The sequence below is a fragment of the Ammodytes marinus genome (assembly GCF_949987685.1).
Source record: "Ammodytes marinus genome assembly, chromosome: 25".
NCBI lineage: Eukaryota > Metazoa > Chordata > Actinopteri > Uranoscopiformes > Ammodytidae > Ammodytes > Ammodytes marinus.
In genome coordinates, this window is record NC_137229.1 from 410,654 (window position 1) to 423,256 (window position 12,603).

At 40.5% G+C, this 12,603-nt stretch overlaps 1 protein-coding gene across 10 annotated transcripts in view; it reads left to right on the forward strand.

Moving 5' to 3' along the window:
- Positions 1-12,603, forward strand: part of LOC307270236 (NACHT, LRR and PYD domains-containing protein 12-like) — a 55,927-nt gene that overhangs the window by 34,704 nt on the left and 8,620 nt on the right. For 6 of the 10 annotated variants that reach the window (XM_080053417.1, XM_080053420.1, XM_080053421.1 and 3 more), the window contains one exon: positions 12,215-12,391. The exons of 1 other annotated variant lie outside the window; for it this stretch is intronic. In XM_080053417.1, coding sequence (XP_079909543.1) covers positions 12,215-12,391 — 177 coding nt within the window. Of the gene's footprint in view, positions 1-1,563; positions 1,857-1,980; positions 2,153-2,330; positions 2,474-3,260; positions 3,371-3,761; positions 3,867-4,697; positions 4,809-5,110; positions 5,236-5,455; positions 7,260-9,918; positions 10,090-12,214; positions 12,392-12,603 lie in introns of those variants that run through there. 3 more of the 10 variants (XM_080053425.1, XM_080053418.1, XM_080053426.1) reach the window with 3 other exon arrangements.

Consider the following 12,603-nt stretch of genomic DNA (forward strand, 5'->3'; position numbering starts at 1 on the left):
ATTTCCACGGTGGCCCTAATTCGCCGTCGTCTAAATCCATGTTAAAGCTGGGGTGGAGGATTTGGGGAGAAAATGGCAGTTGGGATAGAGATTCGAATTCAAATACCTCAACGGCTCCACTTGTTCTCTTTGGTCCCTCCCCTATGGTCCCTCCCTGACACGCTCTACACCAACAAAGTCGTGCCAAAGTGAATGGACAGTCCCAACAGCCAATAAGAACAGAGAATCGGAGCCTCGCTCTGATTGGTCAAAGTGTACAGCTCATGTTAACTTTGACCAATCAGAAATCATATACCCCAGCTTTAATGTTGTGTTTTTTTTTTTTTCATCATACCTCATCCTTTATGCCAGACGTGAGACGAAATGCGACAAAGGAGGAGTTTCCCCCATATTTATAGCATGGGCCTATTACGAAATTAATGTATCAGATTTATAGTTATATAGATTTATAGTCACGGCGCTATGAAATGTTGGTAATTTGCAGAGATAATTTATTTTTTCCTGTGACGTATTCCTCCACGGCGGTGACGTTGTCCAATAGGAGCACGGAGCGCTAGAAAAAAACGACGGTTGGTGGAAGAGAAAGAGGAGAGAAGTTGCCGGTGTAATAAGGGATTTCACCTCCATGGAGCCGTTAGGTGGAAATATGTTTGTTTTCTCTGGAAACAACATGGCTGTCTTTGTGATGTGTCAACGAGGGACGACCAGGACAGGGTTAAAACAGAAGAATACTGACGAGAGAATGAAATATCAGAGGCACTTCAGAGAAACGGTGAGTAAACTGCCGTTAACTGCCGATGGTAGCTTCAAGCTAGCAAATCATTCATTGTCTCCATGGTAACAGCTATCAGTGAAGCGCTATGATAATTTACCGGTAGACCACTCGAGTTAACATGGTAATAGCAAAGTGTAAAATAAATATATTACAAGTAAATGTCCTGTACGTCGTTTAGGACGGTGACCAACCACCTTGTCTTATCGTCATGTCTCTCGGCCAAGTAACGGCAAAAAACTGATCGCGAAATAATCGTCTAATCTGATACAGTGACCGTTGTAACTTCGTGACTGTCATGATGAGAAGGCAGAACATAAGATAGGAAAATATATTTATCCTGTAATTTCCTTACATGAAATATTACATTTTGCTTACACCTCATATTGAGAATTTGACATTTTATTTTATTCTGTTTAGCCTTTTATAGCGCCACTATGTGGGCAAGTGTGGCTCATTATTTTTGGAAAGCTTTTTTTCACCATTTTCAGATATTGTTTGGGCCAAATGTAATGTTTCATACTCATTCCAGTTGTTGTATTGTATCACTCTGCATTACATGACTCCTACATGTGTATTAATGGCAACTGGCAGAAATGACAGTGGACAAATAACTCACTTTATAAAAACTTTTTTTTCTTTTTCGTTGTTCTTTTGCCTTTGTCCTTGTTGATTAAAGAAACTCTGGCCATCACTCCATCAAAGGAAAGGAGAGGTAATACGCCTTTAACACTGGGTCCCTCCCACCATGACATAAGAAGAGGAAGAAGGAAATCGAAGGCACAGGTAGAGGGAGGGAACCCAGCTCTCAACTGAACAGCTATAACATACAGAAGTGGAAAAACAGGTACGTTCATTTCTTTAACAACAAACGATAAACTGAACTATTAATGGCAACTGGCAGAATAAAGTACTCGTATTACAACTTTTAAAACAAAGAGGTAATACGCCTTTAACCCTGTGTGTCACCGCCATTAAACAACACTAAGAGAAAGAAGGAAATCAAAGTCACAGCTAGAGGGAGGGAACCCAGCTCTCAACAGAACAAAGTATCACGCTACAACATACAGAAGTGGAAAAACAGGTACGTTCATTTGTTTGTACAACTGTTAACAACAAACTATAAACTTGAAATAACGACTGAAAAATCTATTTGTATTGCGTCTGTCTAATCATTCCTACCTGTCTGTATTAATGGCAACTGGCAGAATAAAGTACTACAACTTTTAAAACAAAGAGGTAATACGCCTTTAAGCCTGTGTGTCACCGCCATTAAACAACAATAAGAGAAAGAAGAAAATAGAAGGCACAGCTAGAGGGAGGGAACCTGCTCTCAACAGAACAGAGCAACAGCTACAACATACAGAAGTGGAAAAACAGGTACGTTAATTTCTTTGTACAACTGTTAACAACAAACGATAAACTGAAAATAACGACTGAAAAATCTGTTTGTATTGAGTCTGTGTCAAATCACTCCTACCTGTCTGTATTAATCTTAACTGGCAGAGAAAAGTACTTGTATTAAAACAGTTTTGTTGTCCTTATTCCTCTGTCATAGAGAGGTAATACGCCTTTAACCCTGGGTGTCACCGCCATTAAACAACACTAAGAGAAAGAAGAAAATAGAAGGCACAGCTAGAGGGAGGGAACCCAGTTCTCAACAGAGCAACAAGCTACAACATGCAGAAGTGGAAAAACCAGGTACGTTCAATTCTTTGTAAAACTATGAACAACTAAAGAATGCAACTAACGACTAAATATTCTGTTTACTGAGCCTGTGTAAAATCCCTCCTACCTGTGTATTAATGGTTACTGAAACAAGGGACTCGGACTAACTGGAATATTGCCAATCACACATTTTTGCAAGTCAAAACACAGAGCAGCCACAGTCAGGCAGTAGACACTCAGTGCGTTTACATGCAGACTCATAATCGGGTAACTAAACGAATAAGACTTCAACAGGACTTTTAAACTGCATGTAAACACCTTTATCCGATCTACTTCGCACACAAATCGGCACGATAACGGACAAGAGATGTCGGATAAGAACACCTAGATAAGTCGTTCGTTGTCGGCTTTCTCTCTGCATGTATACAGGGATCGGACATCGCATATCGGACTTCTCGTTCTGTGCTTGTGTGCCTGCGCGTAATAGGCTACTACATCATGGGTTGTTGCCGGAAGAGAACCGGACGTGGCTCTTTCAACACTTGTTGAAAACATGGTTGAAAGGGCTACAGCGCCACCTAGCATAGTGGAGACAGCCATGCATTGGACATTTATCCGATTTCTGAAAGGCCATGTATACTCAGACAAGTGACACGGTCCGTTCGAGTGTCTAGTTCGATATATGTGATAATCTAATCTAGTTGTGCCATGGAAACGCACTGAGTGTCTAACTGAACTCTGACTATTTTATGGATTCAAACAAAGTTTGTCTGTCTGTCTGTCTGTCTGTCTGTCTGTCTGTCTGTCTGTTTGTCTCCAGTGTTAAAGGTTACCTCTCATACTGCAGAAGATGAGTGATGTGGAGGAAGAGGACCGGTCTAAAAGAAAACCCTCAGTCCTCAGTAGTGAACCTGGACCTTCACACAAAAAGTAAGAGACTGTTTCTACTGTAAACTGAGTGAGTAGGATTCAGTAATGTGATAAATTCAAACATGTAGAACGTCTGCACTCTCAATAATAAGATAAGAGGAATTGACCAAGGTTTTGTCATCAAATCTTGATCTTATCTGGAGATCACAGTTTATTTTAGTCATTATCTTGAGATATTGAATAATCAATCTGTTATCACAAAAGGTCTTTCATGTTATGTTCAGTATCTCGTGATCTAAAGGAGGGGTAATTAACACTGTAAATACTTATTGAATAAAAACTGCAAACATGGCCCTTTTAGGCTTCCGTACATGAAGTCATTAAAGTGTTAGTGTTATCTCTGCTCTTTACAAAGACTGATGATCTGTGTAAAACATTGTTGTTTCCACAGACAGAGATCAGGGTCTCCAGACTCCGGCTGTCTGTCTATGAAGAGTGACCGGTCCAAAGGGAAACCTCCAGACTCCAGCCATGAACCTGGACCCTCACACACACAGTAAGAGACTGTTTCTGCTTTAAACTGAGTGAATAGGATTCAGTGTTATGTTATCCGATGATCTACACCACAACATTGTCTTTTTATATTGCTTAATATATTTTATATTTGTTCTAACTTTGTCACTAGGGAATATCCTGATCTAGTTGTATTTTCTTCTGATCCTGATCCGAGTTCTTTATCCGCCACATACAGAGTACACGTTGATACTTATGTTTTTAGATTTAATTTAGACCAGTCGACTAGTCTATGAGCAAAAAAACATTGGGAAAACAAAGCCAAATGTAGCCTAAACTAATAAGATTCAAACATTTTAGGAGCTCTTTAGACTTAACATTCTAATAGACAAGCCATTAATGAAAATGCAAAAGTAACTATTTCTGTTTATTATTAAGACTGTGCGCACATTAAGATAACTGCCCTGTCATCGGACACACCAATACTACACGGGCTATTTCCAAACATAGGCCTACGTGAACACGTCGCACACGGACAATCTGCTGATGTTTAACATCACTGTCGGTGTTATTATTTCTAATGGTTCCTAATAAACCAACTCACTTTCACAAAGTTTGCATTTTACTCTAGTCTCTGAAAACTGCTCAAAGTGACACAGTGCTTTGCTGTCTCTTTACCTGCGCATGTTACCATGTCATAAAACAAGGCCTAAGTAACGTTTAAACGATTTTACTTGAGTATTTTTCTCCCGTTTAGTGTCACAACCCTAGTAGAAAGTCTTCACTCTCAAATATATATTTTTTCCAGCTGTAGATAATAATGAGACAATAATAACAGAATACAATTAAGTTTTTGTTCATTTTATCTAATTAGGTTCGTGTTAAGTCCAGGGTCTCCAGACTACGACTATCTATCTATGAAGAGTGACCGGTCCAAAGAGGATCCTCCAGACGTGAGCAGTGAACCTGGACCCTCAGACACAAAGTAAGAGACTGTTTCTATTTTGGGACATTGAAGCGACCGTAGATATTGGTCTGTCTTTGCAGAGAGGACTGAGCTTTGAAACACCACCGTAAAACATGTTGGTTTAGTTTCAATGTAGAAGTTTGTGATTTGAGCCTTTTGAGGAGTGTGATTTTGTTCCATTATTTTTAAGAGGAAACATAAATCACTGATTTATTATGATATTGAATACATATATAGGGAAAGAGCTGCATTAAACTAGTGAGCCATGGTTTGGCCTCCACTAATGTAATGTGTTATAAAGAAAGTGCTGATCTCCACAGAGAGGAGCAGCCGTCCTGCTGTGCTTTGTGTCAGGACGTCCTGAAGGATCCAGTCTCTACCAGCTCTGGACACTGGTTCTGCAGACAGTGCTTCACCTCAGCCAGTCAGACCAGCACTGTACATGGTAAGACTGTAGATCTGTCAGCTGGAGTCATCATGTCTGAACACAGGATTCTTATTGGTTTATTTGCTGTGCTGTACAATATAGATATTAAAGTGTTTTCAAAAAGCCCTTGAATGGTAAAACCCTTGCTTTATTATTTTGTAGAACATTTTAATGCTGCTCATGAAATAGAACAGATTCTCAAAAAAAAATCACTTTATATTTTTTTCTTGTCTTCCAGCAGATAGTGGTCTGCAGGAGGTTTTAGACGAACATAAGATCAGCCTGAAGAAGAGATGTGAACGTGTGACTGAAGGAATTGATAAAGAAGGGATTAAAACCCTCCTCAACAAGATCTACACTGAGCTCTACATCACAGAGGGACAGAGTGAAGAGGTCAATACCCAACATGAGGTGAAGCAGCTTGAGAAAGCTTCCAAGATAAAGACCCTCCATGACTCTCCAATCAAGTGCCACGACATCTTTAAAGCCTTACCCGACCAACAGAATAAAATCAGACCCATCAGAGTCGTTATGACCAACGGCGTTGCTGGCATTGGAAAAACCTTCTCAGTGCAGAAGTTCACTCTGGACTGGGCAGAGGGCTCAAAAAACCAAGATATCAGTCTGCTGATTCCGCTTTCGTTCAGGGAGCTGAACTTGATCAGAGATAAGCAGTACAGTCTTCTCATGCTGCTCCATGTCTTCCATCCAACATTACAGAAGGTCACAGCAGAGACACTCGCTGTCTGTAAAGTTTTGTTCATCTTTGACGGCCTGGATGAAAACAGACTTTCTCTGGATTTCCACAACAAAGAGGTTGTGTCTGATGTCACACAGAAGTCATCAGTCAACGTGCTGCTGACGAACCTCATCCAGGGGAGTCTGCTTCCATCAGCTCTCATCTGGATAACTTCCCGACCTGCAGCAGCCAATCAGATCCCTCCTTCCTGTGTTGACAGGGTGACAGAAGTACGAGGCTTCACTGACCCACAGAAGGAGGAGTACTTCAGGAAGAGATACAGCGATGAAGAGCTGTCCAGCAGCATCATCTCACACATCAACACATCCAGGAGCCTCCACATCATGTGTCTGATCCCAGTCTTCTGCTGGATCACTGCTACAGTTCTGGAGCACATGTTGACTGCAGACCAGAGAGGAGAGCTGCCCAACACCCTGACTGGCCTGTACTCACACTTCATGCTGGTTCAGACGCAGAGGAAGAAGCAGAAGTATGAAGAGGGACATGAGACGAGTCCACAGGAGCTGATGGAGGCCGACAGGAAACTTCTTCTGAAGCTGGGGAGGCTGGCGTTTGAACAGCTGCAGGAAGGAAACGTCATGTTCTACCAAGAAGACCTGGAGCGGTGTGGTCTGGATGTCACAGAGGCATCGGTGTACTCAGGAGTTTGTACCGAGATCTTCAAGAGAGAGAGTGTGATCTTCCAGAAAACAGTCTACAGCTTTGTTCATCTGAGCGTCCAGGAGTTTCTGGCTGCAGTCTATATGTACCACTGTTACACCAACAGGAACACAGAGGTAGTGGAGGGTTTCCTGGGAGATGATGATGAAGATTACTCATCCCTAGATGACTTTTTGTGGAGCGCCATGCAGAAATCCCTTGAAAGTGAAGATGGCCACCTGGACCTGTTTGTCCGCTTCCTTCATGGCCTCTCTCTGGAGTCCAACCAGAGACTCCTGGGAGGCCTGCTGGGTCCAACAGACAACAGTCCAGAAATCATCCAGAGAGTCATCAACAACCTGAAGGAGATGAACAGTGATAAGATCTCTCCTGACAGAAGCATCAACATCTTCCACTGTCTGACGGAGATGAACGACCTCTCAGTTCATCAGGAGATCCAGGAGTTCCTGAAGTCAGAGAACAGATCTGAGAAGAAACTCTCTGATATCCACTGCTCTGCTCTGGCCTACATGCTGCAGATGTCAGACGAGGTTCTGGATGAGTTGTACCTGATGAAGTACAACACATCAGGCGAGGGACGACGGAGACTGATTCCAGCTGTGAGGAACTGCAGAAATGCTGTGTAAGTACAGATGTTGGAGCCATTAGGCTATTCTTTCGTTTTTGATTTATTTGGTGAAGATGCAGGTTGGTGTTTGACCCCTGGATGGAGCTTTGGCTCATTAGAAAGCATAAATGATAATCACTTGGCACGGCCAGGTGTGTGTAATTTGGGGAAAGCAAACAGTTTGGTACCGTGTCAACGTGTAAACTTGTCAGCGTTTGTGATACATTGTTTGCTCTGTACTTAACAGCCTGAATGAACTTACCTTACAACAGAAACAATTTGTAATATGAACTATTGGTGAGCATGCATCACAACAAGCAATAGATGAGTCACAGCACTCAAAGCAAATAGTATTGGACATTGGTTATTGGACACACAGACACGCGTACAACCGAGTTCTCCACACTGCACCAAACAGGCCTAATGTAGAGTTGGTTAATAGGCTCTACAGATGTGATTTACTTCATATATCAGTATAGATGACTAGTTTAGTTTCTCAGATACATCACAAACCAACTGTATTATTCTTTAAATAGTGGTTAAACTGCTCAGTAGAGCCGACGTTATGTCGTTGATGTCCCGTATTAATCACACACACCTCTGAAAACTGCAGACGTTTTTGTCCTCCCTTGCTCTGAACGGAGCAGAACATTTTCTCCTCCTGTTGCTACCGACAGCAACTGCCGCCCGCGACACAGACATAGCAGGTAACAGGTCCAAACATAGGCTAGCGTGCTGCTATGTTTGGCCACCTGCAGCTACTGATCCTGGGTCAGCCACAACGTTATAGTGACTGTAGTTGGGAGCGGGTGGGATGCACGGGGTGGGTGATTTTTAAGTTCTAGGAGCTTCTCTCTCATTTTGCACAGTTCTAAAATACTATAAATGGTTAAACATGTACTCCTAGCGGACTTCCCTTTTTGATGCTACACCACCACACGTTGCTAAATGGCTGACCCCTCAAGTGGGGTTTGTTTTGTAGATTGCCACTACACTACGTATTCACCTAGGAGCTCATTTATAAAGCTTGCTGCACACAAAAACCTTACGTAGACAGGCGGTGGCAAACGTTGGTACTGTATAGGCCTATTTCGTTCTATAAAATCATGTTATGAATTTAGCAAATGATTACATGCATCTTTTTTCCATGACATTTGACCCTGGAAGATTACTGGAAATGTTTGGATCTCACGGGAGGGAAACGATGCTCTCGAATAGTATTCTGTCCTAGCAGTTGTGTCCTAACAATGCGTAGGCAGATAGCGAACAAGGCAAGAAATGAAGCTGGCTTGAAGTCTTCTTAAGATGGTTTATTGAAGAGTTCACTCCAAGCATTGTTTTCTTTTTGTAAAACTAAGGAATACAAACACAAATATAATTACTAAATAGCCAAATATTTCTTTCACATTTTCATGAACACAAATATAAGCCTGTGCATATACATTAAGCAGATAGCACTAGCATAACTTACACTAAGAAAAAGAACGAGCTAGGCTAAAATGATATTACATCTTAACAACTATTACATTATTGCATACATATTCACATAAGGGTCAATTATGATACCTGCCTACAACAACCAAAAGAACAGTTACGGACGTATTGCTCCAAGGATCCGACATGTATTGAACAGCAGTACAGCAGTATTTCACCATTTGAAAAGTGTGGCAACTAAACTCATCCACTTGTTAAAATTACGTCACAATACACTGCCCCTGTTTCGCCACTAGGCGTCGCACTCGCACCACCAATGGTGCAGATCAGCCTGTCTCAGAACAATTGAATTCACATTTACATTTCTCCAATATAACTAATAGACTAACGGCTAATGCATTATTTCACTTCTCAAAAAAGACTATAATGACTGTGCCATGATATGTGATAAGTGTGTGTGTGTGTGTGTTTGTGTGTGTGTGTGTGTGTGTGTGTGTGTGTGTGTGTGTGTGTGTGTGTGTGTGTGTGTGTGTGTGTGTGTGTGTGTGTGTGTGTGTGTGTGTGTGTGTGTGTGTGTGTGTGTGTGTGTGTGTGTGTGTGTGTGTGTGTGTGTGTGTGTGTGTGTGTGTGTGCGCCAGGTACTGTGGCACATTCACGGCACAGGCTTTCTTCATTCCCAGAGGCTTTCTTTGCAGCCGGTCACCTCCCTTTTGTCCTCATGTCAGTCAAAGTGCTGTGCTTATTAAGAGCGTCACCAAATTCAGGAACTATTTAGCATTCACCATTTATGGTAGAGTGTGTAATGAAACTAGGAGGTGACACAGGGCGGAGATTGTCCGCAAACAAATCAAATCAACAAATGGGTTTATATAAAGGAAAGATTGCGTGCTGTGCAAAAACTTTTCTTTTTTGCACAGCACATTCTTGGTTTGTTTTGGGAAGGATTCTACGCACACCTTTATGAATGAGGCCCCAGGTCTTGTTGTCTCAGTCAAATAGAAACAGGCGGTGGCCTGTTGCTATTTGACATCAACATTTAATTTTTTTATAACTACATTGTGTCTCGCTTCATCTGCTAGGTTATATCAAAACAGATTTCAGGTCCAAGAGAGAGCGATGAGAATTATTGTTTCATGTCAAATTCAAGTGAAATAAGATGAGCTGAACCAAATGATTATAGTAAAAATAAAGTTTCATCTTTCATAGTTACATATTTTATTTTATATACGTTTCATTACAGCCTTATTGACTGTAGACTCTCAGAGACTCACTTTGAAGTTGTGGCCTCGGCTCTGAAGTCCAACCCGTCCCATCTCAGAGAGCTGGATCTGAGTGGAAACAACCTGCAGGATTCAGGAGTGAAGCTGTTTGCTGCACTGGAGAGTCCACACTGTAGACTGGAGACTCTGAGGTCAGTTCAATGACTGTAGTTTACATAGTTTTTGAATATATTCAATTCAAATCGTTTTGGGGTTATAACTTTTTTCTTTCAGCTTCCACAGACTCCCATTGTGGTCCATCAGTCAGTACTGATGAGGCTGTAGACTGTGTGAGAGATGTGAATGAACTTATTGAAGATCTGATGACAGCAGATAGAAACAGGCAGCAGAGAGTTTGAGCTTCTGTATAAACAGAGAGACAGAGAGAGAGAGAGAGAGAGAGAGAGAGAGAACATAAAGACATGAAGTCAAAGCTCAATAAAGGTGAAGTTTTGAACTGTGATGATCTTCCTGTCAGAAACTGATGTGGCTGGTACAGACAACACTCAGAGCCCTGTTTCAGGAAGTGTGTTTTGGGGCAACCCAGAGTTTGTTCGCTCTGAGTTAGTGGAAAGTCTGGGTTTTCCGTTTCAGGAAGCAGGTTCAGCGCAACTCAGTCTGTGTCTGTGGCAACATACGCTGTGGGTCTAACCTGCTGGATAGGTGGTTTGACCTACTCTGAGTTTGTTTTCACTTTACGCTGCAGCTCCGACTGAGGTATCGCAACTCGTCCCTGTACAGTTTGAAGCAAAATCACTCCATAGACATCTCCATTAGGATGTTTTTATCATTTCCTGATGATTTTACGTTTGATCGATAATTTAGGCTATCTGATCAGTATTCTCAGCCCTTGTGTTGTTCATCTAACACACCGTGAACATGCTCTACATTCAGATGAATGAGCCTATTTGTCTTGTATCTCATTTTTTGTATTAACCCATTGACTGAGGGTTTTCTGAAAAAATACTACGAATTGTCAACATCTACCAAAACCTTAATATCTAAGCCTCTGTATTACATAGAAACATGAAATAAAATACATTTAAAAGGTAAGTTTCACAGGTTGTTTTAATCCAACTTACTTACTTTCACTTCACAAACACATTTTTCAAAAAAACGTCAATTATATGGGGGAAAAAATGAATAAATTATATAAAATATTTCAAAATAATGTGCTAATTAGGTTATATTCCTGATTCCTTTAAGCATGGATAGTAGTGACTGAGTGTGTAGTGGAGAGAGAAATATAGACAGATAGAGGGAGGAAGAGATAGCTTTATTTGATCATTTAGTTCAGTTATCACTGGCTTCAGACTCATTCGCACTGTCGGGAGCCGATCAGATGGTCCAAAGAGCTGTATAACACAGAGATGAAAACGAAACTGAAACTTAACTATCGCCTGGCCGGGCTGACTTGAAGTGGAGCAGCCAAATATAGCCTAAATGAATAGATATTGTTACTAAACAGAAGTAATGTGTTTGAGCCAAGAGTAATTGTGCTCTCACAACTCCTCTGAGATTTTCTTTCCTCTTGGCATGTCTGACCTGTATGGGTTCACTTTGGTGAGCCTGAACTGACCTGATTTGGTCTCTGGCTGTACTAGTGCCGCCTAATCTCTTCATTGGTCCATTTCATCACTCAATTTGTCTCACCTGATTGTTTTTACCTGCTCGATTTCAGCAATATAGCTCAGGGTTCACTTACTTTTGCACATATTAACTCTGCCAAATAATTTATTTTATTTTAGTCTTTTGGATACACAATTAATTTCCTCAAAGAAAGTATGTGGAATTGATAAACACACATCTGTTATTTGATATGAAAAATACTGGTATTGATAAAATGAACTAATAATGGTTAAAAAGTTTTATATTTTATATTTTTATTTCTCTTCTAATATTAGTCTGCAGTTACAAATTAAGTCTGTTTCCTAGAGAATCATTGAGTAAATTTCCAATTTTAGTTCTTTAATTAAATGTATTTTCATATTTTTTGGTGAATGGTCACATCTTTACACAAACGATTTATTGTAAATTGATTTCCTTTAGTGGAATTTTTTCTTTGGTTTCAGTTCATTTTAATGTGTTTCCACAAATAATAAAATATAACTGACATTATGATGATCCACCAACACAGAATAACAAAGTCACTGTGATAAGTTTAGAGAAAAGTTCATTGATTAGGACATAATAATGTTTAGATAAACATTTAAAACCTGAACACATCTGATTGGATTATAATTTAATCTTTATCTCCTTCATTTATTCTTTATTCAGATTGAGTGGCTGCAGTTTGTCAGAGATCAGCTGTGCTTCTCTGGCCTCAACTCTGAAGTCCAACCCCTCCCATCTCAGAGAGCTGGATCTGAGTATAAACGAGCTGCTGCAGGATTCAGGAGTGAAGCTGCTGTGTGGTTTTCTGGAGAGTCCACTCTGTAGACTGGAGACTCTGAGGTCAGTTTACTGACTCTATTACTGTTGGAGACATTATATGTTTAATGAACAATTTAACCTCAGTTAAACAGTAAACAGAATTTACATCCAAGAAGTTTTATGTTTCCATTTATTCATATTTTTATATCTCATCTACATATTCTTTTCATTTCCATTATTATTATTTTTTAATCTGGCCCCATGTTTAGACAAAATATTTATTGTAAATTGAT